This window comes from Notolepis coatsorum (assembly GCF_963971535.1).
Source record: "Notolepis coatsorum genome assembly, chromosome: 11".
Taxonomy (NCBI): domain Eukaryota; kingdom Metazoa; phylum Chordata; class Actinopteri; order Aulopiformes; family Paralepididae; genus Notolepis; species Notolepis coatsorum.
In genome coordinates this window covers 85,780,784-85,799,317 of record NC_140175.1, presented here as the reverse complement: position 1 = coordinate 85,799,317, position 18,534 = coordinate 85,780,784, and the positions used below count along the sequence as shown (strand labels likewise).

Here is an 18,534-nt window from a genome sequence, read left to right as displayed (position 1 = left end):
ATAAACAAAAGGCACATCCGAAAAAATCTTTTTGCGGATTCACCTGCTAGCGTTTCCGTCTAAACAGGGCCTCAGTTCAGTGAGGGTGAATATTGTGAGAGGAGAATTGGAAGAATGCGCCAATATGAGAATTAGAGACATAGATCATATTAATATAAGTCCACATAGCTAAGAAACAATGCTAAACACTGAAAAAGGCCATTTATAAGATAGTTCCCCTTTAAACACTGTCAGCACTGTCACCTTTTTCATACATCATTATTATGCTGGTTTTTATTGTGTTTTGTATATTGTTCTATTGTGTATTTTATTGACATGCTGTAGGTCGAGGGGGCCCCAAGAATCTTGCTATTTTTTGTATGAGAAATATGACAAAGATGCAACAATAAAGCAATCTGAATCTCTGAATTCAGTGTGCACTCATCAGCATTGAACTCCAGAGCCACACAATATTTTCCCAGCTATTAAGAGCAATTGTGTTTTTATAATATTTTATAAAGGCAATACAAGATCAATATAAGTGTTGGGTATTGTTAAAGGAGCAATAGATTGATTGTAAACCATTGATTTTGGGCAGAACTTAGAAATATTTGAAAATCCTAAAAACTGTATTCAACAATGCTCTTTCCAATCGGAACTCATCAGGATGCCTCCAAAGCCATGGCTACTGGCTAGGTAGCTAGCAGGCAGCTATGCGTTAGCATCAGGCCTTTGTGTATGTGCGCAACTGTTATGTCACTAGAAGGTTTGATAGACAGCTCGCTCATTCCAATCATTTGACTTGGCCGTTCATTTGATTGGATGTCGTTGTTTTAGCTTCTTCCCCTTACCGGAACGACAGATCTTTCTTAATTTTGGTCTCAATCGTCTTATTTTTCCAGTACTATAGACTAACTGTTGAGATATAATAAGAAATCTAAAATGTTGCCAAAAATCTGCGGCCGTCTCCTGATCCTTTAATTTGCCTTGCCAGCCTTGTCCCTGAAACTGTGTTTTGTGATAGAACGGACTCTTGGTTGTTTGATTTCACAGGATATCCCACCTCATTGCTGTGTGTAGGCTGTGGATTTCCAATATTGGTTTGGTTTGTCAGAAATGGGGGTTACTGTTCGGTTTGGAAATTGGGCCGTATGTCATAAATGGCAGGGACTTTCTATTTTTTATCCCAGTCCTTCCTCAAAATTATGTGGAAAGTGTGACAGATGGTAACCACTAACCACTGTGTCAAATAAGGACTATACTGTGACCTGCTGTTCTGATCTGTTGTGTATCTGCATTGTCTGCCCACATCTTGAAAAACCCAATTCAGTAAATCACAAAAGGTTTAATTGCAAAATGCTGCCTGTCAGTTGGTGAGGGAAAAAACATATTTCCTGAACTAAGTAATCCTTGAAGTAATCCTTACAAGTCTGGGGTGGTCCTGTCATCAGAAATGTTACTATTTTATAAGCAACTATATTTAGTTGGCTAATAACATCCATAACAAGCAATGGGCAATTTTACTTTTGTGTAAGTAGTGTCACATTTTCCACGTGGCAAAACGTTTTTTAATTAAAGGTGCACATGTAGTTTTGTGAGAGTCTGAGAAGTGAATGATTTCTATGGTATATTTCATAACTGAATAAACAAAAAAAAAAAAAAAAACTGTATCCCTGGAAACACTGTTTGAAGCTAGAAAGCTTCCTGAAAAGTTACTATTTCATTGCTGTGGTTTACAAAGGCAGGGCTCGCAATTTTGTTAACAAACATATTCTAGGCTTACATTTGATTCACAGTGCCTAAAATGCATGATAACATAAGATGGAATAATTCTAAGAATTAGAATCATGTCTTTCGCAGGCTCTGCAAACAAATCCCCCTCCTCCGAAACTGCATAGTGCACCTTTTAAACTCCGCAAGTAGGTTACAACGTACACACACAATGCTTAGAGTGACCCTGTCTCTCAGTGCCATACAGCATGCAAATTGTAGGAAAGAGTGTGTGACTTAATGAAAAGGTCAACAGATGTTTTCCAGGTTATGTTTCAGGCGTTAAATGCACTCTGTGCCCGCCCCCCGGCACTGGGAGCTACAGCCATGACGTAGATGTCTGGGACTCATCCGCTTGATTTGTCCTGCTTAACGTCATAGATGCTGCAAACATGGGTATTATGGAGAGATGCGGTGGATTAATTTGCCCTCCAAACAAATCCCAAACACTTAAGTATCCCATTTCGTATCCAAATCAAACAAATGGACCAGGAGGAAACCCACGCAAACACACGGGGAGAACATGTAAACTCCACACAGAGAGGCCTAGGGTTTGAACCCGGGACCTTCTTGCCGTGAGAATAATTCCTCCCTAAAAAAAACGGAATGGTGCTCCTTTAAATCCATTTTGTGTATTTTACACAATAACTCATCCCTTTTTATCTTCATATATTTTTGTGCTTTTTATTGATGCAGCATCTGGTTGGTGAAGGTTTATAGTTGTCCACCTCATGACAACATCTCAACTTTATTCTCGTACACGTCAACATATGAAGACCATAAAGTACAGAGACGAAGCAGACTGGCTGTAGTAATGTTCCTCTTTCATCCCATCAGCAGTGTAAAAGTCGGCACGTTACTGCTGGGCCTTCGTTTTGTGAGCTTGGGAGTAAAAGGTTCCATCTGCGCTCGGAGTACTTTTTGAGATGATGAGTGTGTTCAAGCGTCTACGTGAATTTTAACATCAATATATCACTGTCTAATTAATTCTCAACCCACAGAGCGCAGCTAATGTATCTTTTATTTATTTTCATTTGTACTCATTTAAATCATAACTACAGCCACCACACACTACAGTATTTGTAGAGCTTCAACAAATGAATAACACATGTTTGACCAAAATGTCAGATAGAATCTTAGAATTCCAAGTGTAACAGAGTTGGAGAAGTTGGTTATACTTGTTCTCGTTAATTTGGTTAATTTGTAGCACAGAACTCACTTTTAGATACTGGGTAGAGGCCTCACCCTGAAAGGAAGCTATAGACCCTACTAACATGAATGACATTTCATGTTTATTTGTGTTTATCTATTTTGTCAGGGCAATTTGTCAGGGATTATACTAAATCCTCCCCTAAATCTCCTGTTCCCTCCCTCCTTCTGCAGGGATCTACCTGTTGGACATGATCTACATTGACTCAGCCTATCCGGCGTCAGATAGCATCATCGAGACGGAGCAGCGGACCAATCAGATGAACAACCTGCTGAGGGTGATCTCTGACCTGCAGGTGTCATGTAAATACGGTATGTGAACCTGCACCATATCAGTAACACAACGTCATCTACTCATCAAACTCTCATCATATGTTCTTGATCCACTTTTTCTCCCCATTTTCTATTTTTCTCCCATCCCAATTTCGTATTATCCAATTCCTCCCTCCCCTGTCTTGAACGTTGCTAGACTATGCCTCCCACTGGTCGGCTGTAGTGAGGACAGAAGCCTTGCATCACGTGTCACCTCCGGTACACAAGGAGGCAGCCTGTCGCATCTTTTCACCGCAGCAGCTCGAACTCTCAGTGGCGAGGAGTAACGCGTGTGAGGCTCACGCTGCCCCCGATACTTCCTGTTTCCGCCGCACCGCCGTCACCAAACCGACCTGTAGGAGTCGCTGTCCACAACATCCAATCCCCACCCACCGGCTTTCCCACCCTCTAACACTTGCCAATTGTGTTAGTATGAACGACCGGCCAGCCGGTAGCAACGCCGAGAGCTGGGCTCGAACCCATCGTATCCTGCGTTAGTGGCGAGCGCCTTGCCCACTGCGCCAATCAGCCGCCAAATTATGTTCTTTAGTCATATGCTTTTGTGGGCATTAACTTTTAGAGTTAAACTAGAAGAATGCACTCAGTAGAGATCCAACAATCTCCCCACTTTGCCATTAATGTCACATGCAACATTTTACTGGGTAGTCGAGGTGCCCAGTCGAGGTCAAAGTCAACTTTATTGTCATTTCCCATAATGTGCAAGACATACAGAAAAATTAAATTACGTTCCCCCCTTCCCATGGTGTATATAAAAAGATCTCGACAATATAAAGATAAAGTAACATAGGACACAATATACAACATAATACAGGACTATGTACAATATAAACAGTAGCTAAAATGAAATGAATGAGTGAATTAAATAAAAGAGAACTTAGTGAAAATATTCCTAGCAGCAGTAGTACATAGTAAAAAATAAATAAAGTGGCACTGAGTTAGTAAAGTGGCAGTGTGTGTCTGTGGGATGGTGTGTGTGTGTCAGTGGGGGGGGGGTCCTAGTCCAGAGTCTGTGGAGGCAGAGTAAGAGTGGGGGAGAGAGCTGGGAGAGAGTTCAGCTTCCTGACAGCCTGATGGATGAAGCTGTCTTTCAGTCTGCTAGTTCTAGCTCGGAGGCTCCTCATTCTCGTCCCGGAGGGCAGGAGACTAAATAAGCGCTGTGAGGGGTGGGTGATGTCGCCCGCGATGCTGCTCTGCGGGCCAGGCGTGTGTTGTAAATGTCCTGGAGGGAGGCGCCAACGATTAAGTAGATGAAATAAACAAGAGTTGTCAATATTGTCTCAACAGAACCAGGCTATAAATCCACATGGTGGCGCTAGGGGAAACATCACAGGGTCACTAACATCAACAGGTTTCTCCCTTTAGTGATTATGAATGTTCACAGCAAATTATATGGCAATTCGCCCATTACTTTTCAAGACACCTTGTTCTCAGCTCGGCCTGATGGTGGCACTAGAGGAAAAGTCATGGGGTCACCAAAATAAATAAGCGTCTTCCTCCAAAGGTCTTAAATGTTCACAGCGAATTTCATGGCAATCTGGCCATTAATTAAAGGTAATTGGGTCCAGCTTGGTCAGTCATCTCTACAAACACAATTATCAGTGTTCTCGGGTGGGAAGCCGGTGGGGTATGAGTCCTGGCCGTTGCACTAGTGACTCCTACTGGTCGGTCGGGGTGCCTGTTCAGCGGGGAGGGGATCTAGGGGAGATAGGATTGACCTCCGTACACATTGCCCTCTCCCCAGTGAAACTCCTAGCTGTCTGGTGAAAAGAAGCGGCAAGTGACTGGGAGGATGGTAAATGGTAAATGGCTGCTTTTTTATATAGCGCTTTTATCCAAAGCGCTTTACAATTTGTTACTCACATTTTACCCATTCACTCACACATTCACACACCGACGGCAGAGGCAACCATGCAAGGTGCCAACCTGCTCATCGGGAGCAATTAGGGGTTAAGTGTCTTGCTCAAGGACACATCAACACGCTGCCCGGGACGAGCGGGAATCGAACAGGGAGCCTCCGGATTGCCAGACGACTGCTCTACCTCCCGAGCCACTGTCGCCCCTTAGGAGGAGGAGGCATGTGGTAGTCTATACCCTCCCTAGACCGACAGTAGGGAAGCATGTGGTAGTCTACACCCTCCCCAGACCGACAGTAGGGCAGCATGTGGTAGTCTACACCCTCCCCAGACCGACAGTAGGGCAGCATGTGGTAGTCTACACCCTCCCCAGACCTACAAAGACGAATCGCATGCATGCATCGCATGTGTGCCAATTGATGACCTCTGAGCAGGTCCTAAATTATTATTATTTATTATACAGTAGGGTAGCGCAAAGGGGGAATGGCCATAATGACTCAAATGGGGGATGGGAGAAAACGTGAAAGGCAAAAAACACATTTTCCCTCATTTGCAATATCATCGAGATTACATTGTAAAAAGTGTAAAAAAGATATTCTATAATAATAATAATAATAATAATAATGAAGGTAAAGAAAATCAGTCTAGATAATTAACTCATTCACGGCCAATCACATAATATTACATGTTTGCTTGCCAACCGTTGGGTGCCAAAAATGTAATATTACGCTTTTAGATCGTTTTTTCTTTTATTCAATTTTAATATCTATATTACACTCACGGACCTATATGTTGCCGGTAGTCTACACCCTCCCCAGACCAACAGTAGGGCAGCATGTGGTAGTCTACACCCTCCCCAGACCAACAGTAGGGCAGCATGTGGTAGTCTACACCCTCCCCAGACCAACAGTAGGGCAGTATGTGGTAGTCTACACCCTCCCCAGACCTACAGTAGGGCAGCATGTGGTAGTCTACACCCTCCCCAGACCGACAGTAGGGCAGCATGTGGTAGTCTACACCCTCCCCAGACCTACAGTAGGGCAGCATGTGGTAGTCTACACCCTCCCAAGACCTACAGTAGGGCAGCATGTGGTAGTCTACACCCTCCCCAGACCTACAGTAGGGCAGCATGTGGTAGTCTACACCCTCCCCAGACCTACAGTAGGGCAGCATGTGGTAGTCTACACCCTCCCCAGACCGACAGTAGGGCAGCATGTGGTAGTCTACACCCTCCCAAGACCTACAGTAGGGCAGCATGTGGTAGTCTACACCCTCCCCAGACCTACAGTAGGGCAGCATGTGGTAGTCTACACCCTCCCCAGACCTACAATAGGGCAGCATGTGGTAGTCTACACCCTCCCCAGACCGACAGTAGGGCAGCATGTGGTAGTCTACACCCTCCCCAGACCTACAGTAGGGTAGCGTAGGGGTGTCCAGCCCCACCTTTACAACAGCTCCTGACCCCTGAAGCGTTGCAATAATGTTTACAAAAGCTCCTTCTCCATTGCAGCCTGACATGCAAACTCTTCCACCAAACAACAACTTTCTGAAAGATCCAGTGAGCTGAGGAGGGCTTTTGTGCATAATTGATACCAGTTGGGGGGTGAGATGCTGTCATTGCATCATGGTCAGCAGAGGTTTGTTGAAATAAAGTTAAGTCTCGCCACCAGCGAAGGAGATTACGAGCTGATCTGAGGAGTCTGCTGCCAGCGAGCTTGTCCCAGACCTCCGAGTGCTCAACAACAAGACAGATGCACAGCCCAGCCCCACAATAACTTATAACACAATGGCCATCTAAGAAAACCCAGAAACTTAGTGCTTGTCCACTGTAGCTATTATAGGGCCTTATGATTTCTGCAATGCAGAGAACACGGATGGCGTCACACAACCTGGAGATGAAAACGTTTAGCATTATTAACATGGGAACTGTGCAGAATTTATAATTAGTTAGAATTTATAGGAACATATTAATAGTTTAGAATAGTTTGTCTGTAGACCATCCGCCTGTCTCTCTCCTTAGCAGAAATGCTGTCCCTCTTCCTCCCTCAGACCATCAGAGACTCTCCCTCACTCTCCACCTTCAAATCCCGACTCAAAACCGACCTGTTCTCCCTAGCATTCAACCTTCCCTACCCATAACCACCCTCCTCCAACCTACCACTCCCCTTTTCCCCTCCCCTACCTTCTCTCCTCTCCTGCCCCTCCCGCGTTATTTTTAAACCTAGCCGCATTTTGCGGAGACGCTCTCTGATTGGCCACTGACTGACGCTCTCTGATTGGCCACTGACATGTTTGCCCAATCGCGTGACGAGCTGTGTCTTTGCCCATTTCCGGGTCTAACAGCAGCAAACTACCTACAGTAACGCCAAGTTTATCACTGGTTAAGCTTAGGCGACTCTTTCGAAGTTGGTTAAGGTTAGAGTTTGGAATCAGGGCTGGTGTTCTATCGCCCTGCTCTAAGACAAACTCTAACATTAACCAACTTTGAAAGAGTGCCTAAGCTGCGTTATTTTATTTGTTTTATCCACTTTTTCTCCCAGTTTCTATATTTTCTCCCATCCCAATTTCGTATCATCCAATTCAACCCTCCCCTGTCACGAACGCTGTTTCTTGCCTCCCACAAGCCGGCTGCAATGTGGACTAAGTCATACATAGCACAAGTCCCCTCCGGTACTTGAGGTAACAGCAGTCGCATCTTTTCACCTGCGCAGCTCGATCTCTCAGTGGCGAGGAGTAACGCGTGGGAGGCTCACGCTGCCCCCGACACTTCCTGATTCTACTGCGCAGGCGCACCAACCGACCTGTAGGAGTCGCTGTCCACAACGCCCGATCCCCACCCATCAGTTTCCCACCCCCGAATACGGCCAATGTGTATTAGTATGAACGACCAGCTAAACTGAAAGCAATGTGGAGCGCTGGGCTCGAACAGGCGAGCCCAGCGTCTCTGCATTCGTGGCGAGCGCCTTGCCCACTACGCCACGTAGCCGCCCTTAAGCTGCGTTATTTTTAAACCTAGCCGCATTTTGCAGAGACGCTCTCTGATTGGCCGACGCCTGTTTCTACACCGGTTAAGCTTAGGCACTCTTTCGAAGTTGGTTAAGGTTAGAGTTTGTCTTAGAGCAGGGCGATAGAACACCAGCCCTGATTCCAAACTCTAACCTTAACCAACTTCGAAAGAGTCGCCTAAGCTTAACTAGTGATAAACTAGGCGTTAGGTAGTTTGCTGCTGTTAGACCCGGAAATGGGCAAAGACACAGCTTGTCACGCGATTGGGCAAACATGTCAGTGGCCAATCAGAGAGCGTCAGTCAGTGGCCAATCAGAGAGCGTCTCCGCAAAATGCGGCTAGGTTTAAAAATAACGCGCCTAAGCTTAACCAGTGTAGAAACAGGCGTCGGCCAATCAGAGAGTGTCTCCGCAAAATGCGGCTAGGTTTAAAAATAACGCCCCCCCCCCCCCCCCTCGGTTTCCCTTACTTACTTCCCGACTGTCTCCCCTACTGGCTCCTGTATTTGTTGTCTGTTACTCGTGGTTTTATGTTCTTATGTATTCATATTGTTCCCTATTTCCCTGTGGTTCTATGTTTCCTTGTTTTTTGCCTATTGTCAGCGACTTTGGGTCGAAAGCGCTATACAAAATAAAGGTATTATTATTATTATTATTATTATGTGAGTGTACGCGCATATGCCAGTAAACACCATACCGTGCACACACGCACACGAGAGGAAAATGTCCAAGTGACCAGAAGAATAGAAGCCAACAACTTGTAATAAACTTGGAAACACGGCACTAAAAAAAGAAAAGGTCAGAGGGAGACGTGCACTTGCAGCCCTCCGAGTAACGATGGAGCGTCAGATCATACAGATACGAGACGTGAGTTTGTTGGGGATTTTGCGGCTGTATGTGTGGAGCAGGAGGCATAAAACGACCGTATAGCAGTGGCGAGCGGTCATAATAAGCTATAAATGCGGCGCATGCCCAAGGCATTTGAAAATGACGAGAGAATTTCCATATTAAAATTAGATTTTCAATTCATTATTATAAGTAACATGAGCATTATTTACATTTACACATGTCATTTAAATGTTTGTTTCTCAATGTCTTTGATTATTTTTTTGCGGCACGACCATAGACATAATCTATGGGCACGACGAGGTAGCATGCCCAGCTTCAAAGGGCACCGCTCGCCACTGCCGTGTAGCATACCACAAAAAAAGCATCATAATTTCCTGATTAAACATTGGCAAGCAGGGAGGCGCCATGCCAGAGAATGAGAGCAGCCTGAGCCTTCATCACCCCCACTGCCCCGGGTCTTTGAGCAACACATGGATGCAGTTCTTCATGGCGAGAAAACATCCGCTGACCTCAGCTCAACGTTGTTACGGGACTGTTGTTCCCTGGCCAATTACTGTTCATATGCCTACCGTGCTGACCTCTGACCCTTCAACTGGCAGGGTCACAGGGTCACTATATACAATAATTACCATTCTAAATCATAATTAGGTAAAACAAATTATAACAAATTAATTAATTAAAAAGTAAAAATACATTAACTGAATCCCCAAAAAATAAAACTTAGTTTGGGAAAGAATAAGGTGGATTTCATGGAACCCTACTATTGCTGTTACTATTACTGTTAGCTTGGCGACAGTGTCTTTCATAGGACCCTACTATTACTGTAAGCTTGGCAACAATGTCTCAGAGATTGATGACCCAGTCATCTTTGCTCTATCATTAGAATGAGCTCAATCACTGATGACAACTCCCTCTGTCTCTCAACGGTCTCACACTCTTTCCCTCCACATTCATACACTATTGTTTGTGTATTCTTTTTGCCTTTTTCTCCCATCCCCCAATTTAGTCGTTATGCGAATTCCCTCCTGGTCATTGCGCTGCCCTACTGACGGTCTGGGGAGGGTGTAGACTACCACATGCTGCCCTACTGATGGTCTGGGGAGGGTGTAGACTACCACATGCTGCCCTACTGATGGTCTGGGGAGGGTGTAGACTACCACATGCTGCCCTACTGATGGTCTGGGGAGGGTGTAGACTACCACATGCTGCTCTACTGTCAGTCTAGGGAGGGTGTAGACTACCACATGCTGCCCTACTGATGGTCTGGGGAGGGTGTAGTCTACCACATGCTGCCCTATTGTCCGTCTGGGGAGGGTGTAGACTACCACATGCTGGCATACTGTCGGTCTGGGGAGGGTGTAGACTACCACATGCTGCCCTATTGTTCATCTGGGGAGGGTGTAGTCTACCACATGCTGGCATACTGTCGGTCTGGGGAGGGTGTAGACTACCACATGCTGCCCTACTGTTGGTCTGGGGAGGGTGTAGACTACCACATGCTGCCCTACTGTCGGTCTGGGGAGGGTATAGACCACCACATGCTGCTCTACTGTCGGTCTGGGGAGGGTGTAGACTACCACATGCTGCCCTACTGTTGGTCTGGGGAGGGTGTAGACTACCACATGCTGCCCTACTGTCGGTCTAGGGAGGGTGTAGACTACCACATGCTGCCCTACTGTCGGTCTAGGGAGGGTGTAGACTACCACATGCTGGCATACTGTCGGTCTGGGGAGGGTGTAGACTACCACATGCTGCCCTATTGTCTGTCTGGGGAGGGTGTAGACTACCACATGCTGCCCTACTGTAGGTCTGGGGAGGGTGTAGACTACCACATGCTGCCCTACTGTCGGTCTAGGGAGGGTGTAGACTACCACATGCTGCCCTACTGTCGGTCTAGGGAGGGTGTAGACTACCACATGCTGCCCTACTGTCGGTCTAGGGAGGGTGTAGACTACCACATGCTGCCCTACTGTCGGTCTAGGGAGGGTGTAGACTACCACATGCTGCCCTACTGTCGGTCTGGGGAGGGTGTAGACTACCACATGCTGCCCTACTGTCGGTCTGGGGAGGGTGTAGACTACCACATGCTGCCCTACTGTCGGTCTGGGGAGGGTGTAGACTACCACATGCTGCCCTACTGTCGGTCTGGGGAGGGTGTAGTCTACCACATCCAGCAAAAATATATAATTATTAATATTGTTATTTTTTTCGTATATTTTTTTGGGCAGACATTGTTGTGCCCCCTTCTATATCTGCAACCAATATTTTGACATTTAAAAAAAAGTATCTAACATTTATTTTGGGGGGGGGGGGCAGGGGTGAAGCTTGCCTAGGGCACCAAATGTGCAGCCTGCGGCCTGGCATAAGTCTTTAACATCAAAGTATAAAATCCATAATGATCAGTTAACCAGTTTACTGTGTGTGTAACTGTTTCTCTAGTATGCATTTAATTAAAGTTGTTCATCTTATTCCCGGTGATAAGATAAGATGAGATATTCCTTTATTGATCCCCTTGGGGAAATTCTGGCATCACAGCAGCATGGGGTAGGGGGGAGGGGAAGTACAGGTAAGGGCAGGGTAATAGTAGAAATACATACATATAGGCAATACAATTATATCTGAATATAAAATAATTATATTTCTTTTTATTAATGAATGAAGTTCTGGAGCGTCTACAGAGCAAAGTGAGACCACCGGCACTTCACTACAGCACTACATTTAAAGAAATGAAAAAGAAAAGACACCTTTAATGTCTGAAGTCTATTCTGTTCTTCCCTCACCAAATGCTACATTTATATTCATAGTCTGACCTTAATGATATATTTTGGACCCATTGCTAATTCTCTTTCTCTCACTCTTTTTCTATCCCTCTCTCTCTTCTCTCAAGTTCAAGTTTCAAGTTTTGTTTCATTTGTCACATACAAGGTACATGTACAGTACAGTGAAATGCTTGGTTCTGTATGAGCCCCCTGAGATTGTGCTTCACACAGTGAAAATAAGTATCTCTCTCTCTCTCATTTGTGTCTTTCTTCAGACCACCTGGTGACCCTCTCACATGTTCAGAAGTATCTGATGTCAGTTCGCTACATCGAGGAGCTGCAGAAGTTCGTGGAGGATGACAACTACAAGTAAGATGTGTGTCTGTACTCTGTAGCGGCGCGCACGCTGCCAAACCTCAAAGTGGAAGCACTAGTGTACATTCCCCTGCTGGTCTCTGTGGTTTTCACAATTGCACTGGGGAGCACTGCGGTGCGTAGCAGCACACAGTCAACGTTAAACTTGAATTGGTCCAAACAGGCTGTTCATCTGGCTCTTCTATGGGGAGTATAGCAACAATTGAAGTGTTTTAGGCCAAAGTGAGACATAAGCCAGAAAGGGGCGAATTACTTCGTTGATTGTCCTCAGAGAGGAAATCTTTTCCACCGCCATGTGCAAGAAATACAAAACAGATACAAGTTACAGGAGTGCAGAGAAAATAACCACACACTCAAATCGGAGAAACATTTACAATAGCAATTCAACCATACAAAAAGATACACAGGGCAGCAAGCTCTTAAAACATGTTTGACGGCATGAAAGTAATTATTACAGAATATAATAATGAAGTCATTATCAAATCAAATGTATTTGTAAGGCCCGACAACACACGTTAATGTCCCCATGGGCCGGACACGTCTTCTTTAAGTCAAGAAGAAACATCACAATAAATCAAGAACAAAACTATGGTATATTTATAAGTCCTTTGCGTATACAACTGGGACATTTTAGAGGATGCAATCGTGAGTATTCTTTTAAATAGTGCGAAAGACACAAAAGCAAACGCACTGGAAAAACAGAGATAGGGGTGGGGGGGTGGGGGGTAGTGGAAAAGACCCAGGGGCCTCTGGTTATCAGGTTCCCCACAGGGAGTTCATCCATTCATCCGTCCAGCGTGCCCTAATGGTTTTCTCAGGCAGCATTGTAGATCCTACTACCTTGAGTAAGCATGACCGAGCATGGCCAGGAAACCCATGGCTTCTAACGGTCTTGATTTAGCACTTTGGCTCTTGAGAGAGGGGGGGAGGGGGGGGGGGGGTGTTGGTCTTATGGAGCTTCAACTGTTCTTCTACCCTGGAATCTCACCGCTCCTTGCATTCTTGGTCTCTCCCTTTTACGTCATTATGCTTGAATTCGTTCTTAATACATCAGGGCTAGATAAATGTAATTGTCCTCGAGACACTTTCATTAGGATAATAAATATTAGGCTGAATAACACACCGGAATGTTTTGGTTCATGAATTCTCTCTTTTGGAGTGGTAATTTAATTGTATTAAATTGAAACACGCCGATAATGTCGAAATGCTTCAGTCCATACTAGGGCCTTACATGAAAGTGGGAGAATTATACACTCACACAACATGTCCATACACACTTCATAATAGCTAGTGAATCATTGCAGTGTCTAATACTTACATACAGCAAACGCATCACGTTTATAATACTGCCTCCTGAAGTTCGGTTTTGAATATTGACACGTCACTCAAAAGATAAAATGGCTGATATATCATGTACATAATCTCACACTTATCCCACAGCTGTAAACAGTTTGGAGTTTCATTTATCCTGCGACTCCCGAGACCCTTCAAGTGATGTCATCCAGATGATTTTGTAACGTGGTTCTTAAAAAATGGCATGGTCCAAAGCTCCTCTGAGGATGCTACTGGGAAATACATAGTTTCCATGGTAGGTTTAGGTTATCTGTTTATACTTAGAGAAGTGGAAAGGGGAAATTAGATGAGGAACTGTCGAGGAAATTTCTTTTTGAGATTGAATTCACACCACAAGGTGAAATATACATGATATGTCAGACCCCCGTATTGAGCAGAAGGTTTCACTTTATGCAGATGATATGCTTTTATCTTTCCGCATTGGTTCCAGCTGCTCTTGACTAAATTGTAAAGACATGGAGACCTTTTTTCACCCTGAGGGGGTGGTGTTTGCCACTAGTCCAGAGTAACTCTTTTAATCGAATGTCTCTTAACACATTAATGCCCCTTTAGTGGGTTTGGAATGTTACTTGTCTTCTCTTTTATAATGTGAATTTATTATGTCTTCTATTATAATTTGGTGACCAAAGTGTACTTTTTGTGGTCCCCCCCCCCCCCAGTGTTGCGTTGCTCATATCAACACTGGTTGCACGCACGCTAATGACGCCACAGGCGCATGCGCGCGCTCCCGCGCATAAATGTTCCCTCGCATAAGGACAGACTAAAAACAGTGCCTAATTGCCTCTACGAATGGAATGGAACACCTGACGACCGGCGCTATTGATATGCAAAGTAGCCAGGTGGGTACTGCGAGTTGGCGCATCAGTCGAGTGCAGCGCATTCCTGTGTGTACGCACTTCTGTTCACAAAACGTTGGTTGCACGGAGTGCAACCCCGTCCCATGAACAACGCATCACTGCCCCCCCCCCCTTGCTTGAAGATTCAGTGCAATGAAAATCTATTTCAATCTTGTTGCTATGGCTCCTTGATGTTTGTCTCCCTGGATGCCCAAGCCATTTTAGATGCCCAATCTAAGTTAAGTGTTACATAGTATACATGGCTTTCCCTGATTGGCCCATCAGTCATTCTACATTTACATTCTGTCAGTTTTCAGTAGTTGTAAGGGATGTCAGCTGGCTGGCCCACATACAAGTAAAGAAAGTAGTTGGCTACTGTTTAGCTTATTTAAAAGAGGGTACACACCAAGCCGATTATCGGCCAGCTGGAACGTCTGTTAGGGTCGGGAGTGTCGGTGGTCCAAGTTGGTGTGTCCCGAACGTTGGCTACGTCTGCTAACGCCGGAGGATTTGTCGGGGTGAGCCGGGCCATTTTGGCATGTCATATCGCCGTGGAGCGATAGGGCAACGTCTGGGGAAAAGAGAGATCACTCTGATTGGCTGAAGTCTGTGCTTCCTCGCCAGCACTACAACACAAATAGCCATGGCTTGCAACAATGAACACTGTTCATTTCACTTTCTCAGAAAGGCTACCGTCTGTGCTGAGCGAGAGTGTGTAATGGTAGCAACGCCTTGTTTACATCATGTGGTCTTCCGTTTCCCCTCGACGATACAGACTACCACTACCTGCTGGTGTGGAGTTATTTAATCTCATGCAGGCGCAGAAACGTATGCGCTCGCTGTTGGAGGTAGTCAGAGCGGTGTGAGCAGTGTGGAATCTGTCAGCCCTGAGTACAAGCGACGGGAGACAATAGGAGTGGCCTTCTGTCTGTGGTAGTTATTTGATGTTGGGGGTTAGGGGTTCGAGGACATCAACAGCAACTGTGACGACTTATTTGTCACCTGCTGGCACGGTTGGCCGGTGTTTGTATCCGGTGACAACCCATCATATTAGATTAGATTCAAATGTATTGTCATGCTGGCCCTTGTGAATTTGTTTACATTTGAGAGCTCCATGTGATACTAGCTTGACCTCCTCTCAGTGAGCAGGGGGCCACATCAACATGCTGACAGTTGGCTGTGCTCAGTCAGAGTGCAGTAAAACACTTTCATATCTCTAATTTTTCTGCATCGGTTCCAGCTGCTCTTGACATCCTTACTTTATTTGTCATCAGATTAACACACACACACATGCGATGGGCGACCCACAGGAACACACACACACACACACACACACACACACACACACTGAGTCGCTGAATGTTCTCTGCACCTCCTTCCCCCCCAAGGGCAGCCGGGAGCAGACAGGCGTCAACGTGAGCCGCGCCAGGGGACCAATCCAAGTGCTCCTGTCCGTCTTCGTCAGGGACGCGACAGCGTTAGCGATCTGTTGTGCATGTTTTTCCATTGGGTTTATCTTATCGGGGGGGGAAACCCTTGCGAGCGCGGGGAGAACATGCAAACTCCACACAGAAAGGCCCAGGAGATACCCTACCTGGGTAACTGGCAACACGGCAACCTGGTCCTCAAGCGGGAATCGAACCCATGACCTTCTAGCTGTGAGGCGACAGTGTTAACCACTACACCACCGTGCCGCCCATCGTGCAACATTTGGCCGCATTTCAGGATATAAACTTAATTTAGACTAAATGTATTGTTTCCTTTTAAATGTTGCAGCGCATAATTATTCTTTGCAGGATTTCCCATTTACATTTACATTTACATTTAGTCATTTAGCTGACGCTTTTATCCAAAGCGACTTACAAGTTCTGTGCGACAAGACAGCAAGAAGGGTATAACTCTATCAGCTGAGTAACAATGTTCATCAAAGTGTTGCGTGTTACAGTGTAGGTTAGTTTATTAGGACAAGTGCATGACATTAAGGTTAGTCGGGGTTAGATTTTTTTTTTTTTTTTTTATCATTTCAGATAATGGTTGAAGAAGTGAGTCTTTAGTCGACGGCGAAAGATTGGACGGGATTCGGCTGTCCTAACTGGGATGGGTAGTTCATTCCACCATTGTGGGGCAAGGACTGAGAATAGGCGGCTTCTCTTTGATGACCCTCCGGGAGCTTGGATAGGAGTAGATCTGAGGCGGCCAGAAGACGCAGAGCGTAGGGGTCTTGAGGGTGTGTAGTTAGAGACCATTGACCGGAGGTAGGCGGGAGCGGTTCCCTTTGCCGCACGGTATGCTAGGTCGAGGGCCTTGAAGCGGATACGTGCAGCAATGGGGAGCCAGTGCAGGTCCCTAAGAAGTGGGGTGACATGGGCTGACTTCGGTAGGTTTGAGATCAGGCGGGCCGCTGCATTTTGAATGAGTTGAAGAGGCTTGGTGGCAGTGGCCGGGAGGCCAGCTAGCAGTGCGTTGCAGTAGTCGAGGCGGGAGATGACTGTTGATTGGACGAGGAGTTGGGTGGCTTCTTTTGTCAGGAAGGGGCGTATCCTTCTGACGTTGCTCAGGAGGAATCTGCAGGTTCTGGTTGTCGCTGCGATGTGAGCAGAGAAGTTCAACTGGTCGTCGAGGACAACACCAAGGTTCTTGGCGGTCGGCGACGCGGTCACAGCTGCATTCTCGACTGTGATGGAGAGGTCGGTCAGGGGGGAGGATTTGGCCGGCAGGTGGAGCAATTCTGTTTTGCTTAGGTTCAGTTTGAGGTGGTTGGTCGTCATCCAGGCGGAGATGTCGGACAGACAGGCCGCGATCCGCTCAGAGACGTGGATATCTGAGGGAGGGAAGGAGAGGAAGAGTTGAGTATCATCGGCATAACAATGATATGAGAAGCCATGAGATGTGATAATGTTACCCAGTGATTTAGTGTAGAGGGAGAAGAGAAGGGGTCCTAGGACCGAGCCCTGGGGGACACCCGTCCGGAGGGGGCGGGTGGCCGACAGAGTCCCTCTCCATGACACTTGGTAGGAGCGGTCATTGAGGTATGATGTCAGCCATGTCAGCGCAGATCCAGCCACTCCCATTCCTGCGAGGGCCGCGAGGAGGATCTGATGGTTGACTGTGTCGAAGGCTGCAGATAGATCTAGGAGAATCAGGACAGAGGAGAGGCCTTTCGCTTTTGCTAAGTGAAGTGCCTCTGTGACCGCAATGAGGGCCGTTTCTGTGGAGTGGCCAGTCCGGAAGCCAGACTGATTGGGGTCTAGGAGGTCATTCTGTAAGAGATAAGCAGTAAGTTGGTTGGATACAGCACGTTCAAGTGTTTTAGAAAGGAAGGAGAGAAGAGAGACAGGGCGATAGTTGGCTATGACGGTGGGGTTCAGGGTTGGTTTTTTTATGAGGGGCGTGACTCTGGCTTGTTTTAGGGAGGTGGGGACCACCCCCGAGTTGAGTGAGGAGTTGATGGTTGCAGTTAGGAATGGGAGGATGTCCGGTGCTATGGTCTGGAGGAGTGGGGAGGGTAGCTGGTCCAGCTGGCATGTAGTCGGACGGTTCGACGTTACCAGTGTCAGGGTCTCGGCTTCTGTAATGGGAGAGAAAGATGACAGAGTGAAGGATGAGGTTCTCGATTCAGCGTTTGGAATGGGTGGGGGTTGGGAGAAGGAGCTGCGGATGTTCTCCACTTTTTCCTCAAAGAAGATCGCAAAGTCTTCGGCAGAAAAAGATGAGGGAGGAGGAGGTGGGGGGGGAGTGAGGAGGGAGGACATGGTAGCATGCAGTTTGCGAAGATTCTTGGCAGAGGCCTCGATCCTATGGTGAAAGAAAGAAGCTTTGGCATTAGTAATGGTTTTGGAGAATGTTAACAAGAGGTTGTGATATGTGTCGATGTCAGCAGTGAGGCGTGACTTTCTATACTTCCTCTCAGCCGCTCTCAGGACCTGTCTTTGTTCTCTCACTGCATCCGTCAGCCATGGACTGGGTGGGGAACGGCGGGCAGGTTTCTCAACGAGGGGACAGAGCTTGTCGAAGGAGGTTGCAAGGGCTGAGAGGAGGGTGGAGGTTGCCATCTCTGTGGGGAGAGCAGAGAAGGTGTCACTCAAAGGTAGAGCGGATATTATGTCAGAGGAGAGGGTGGAGGGGGATAGGGAGGGCAGGTTGCGTCTGAGTGAGACGGTTTGAGTTGGGGTGAAGACTTTTCGGTTAAGCATGAGAGTTAGTGAGAAGGATA

At 46.4% G+C, this 18,534-nt stretch overlaps 1 protein-coding gene across 1 annotated transcript in view; it reads left to right on the top strand.

The window, feature by feature from the left end:
* The window catches only part of LOC311236352 (ras-specific guanine nucleotide-releasing factor RalGPS1), a gene marked incomplete at its 5' end in the record, with an annotated part of 298,894 nt that overhangs the window by 213,670 nt on the left and 66,690 nt on the right, over nt 1-18,534 (top strand). The window contains 2 exon segments of the mRNA XM_084324001.1: nt 3,133-3,270; nt 12,033-12,126. Of these exon segments, the coding sequence (XP_084180127.1) occupies nt 3,133-3,270; nt 12,033-12,126 (232 nt within the window).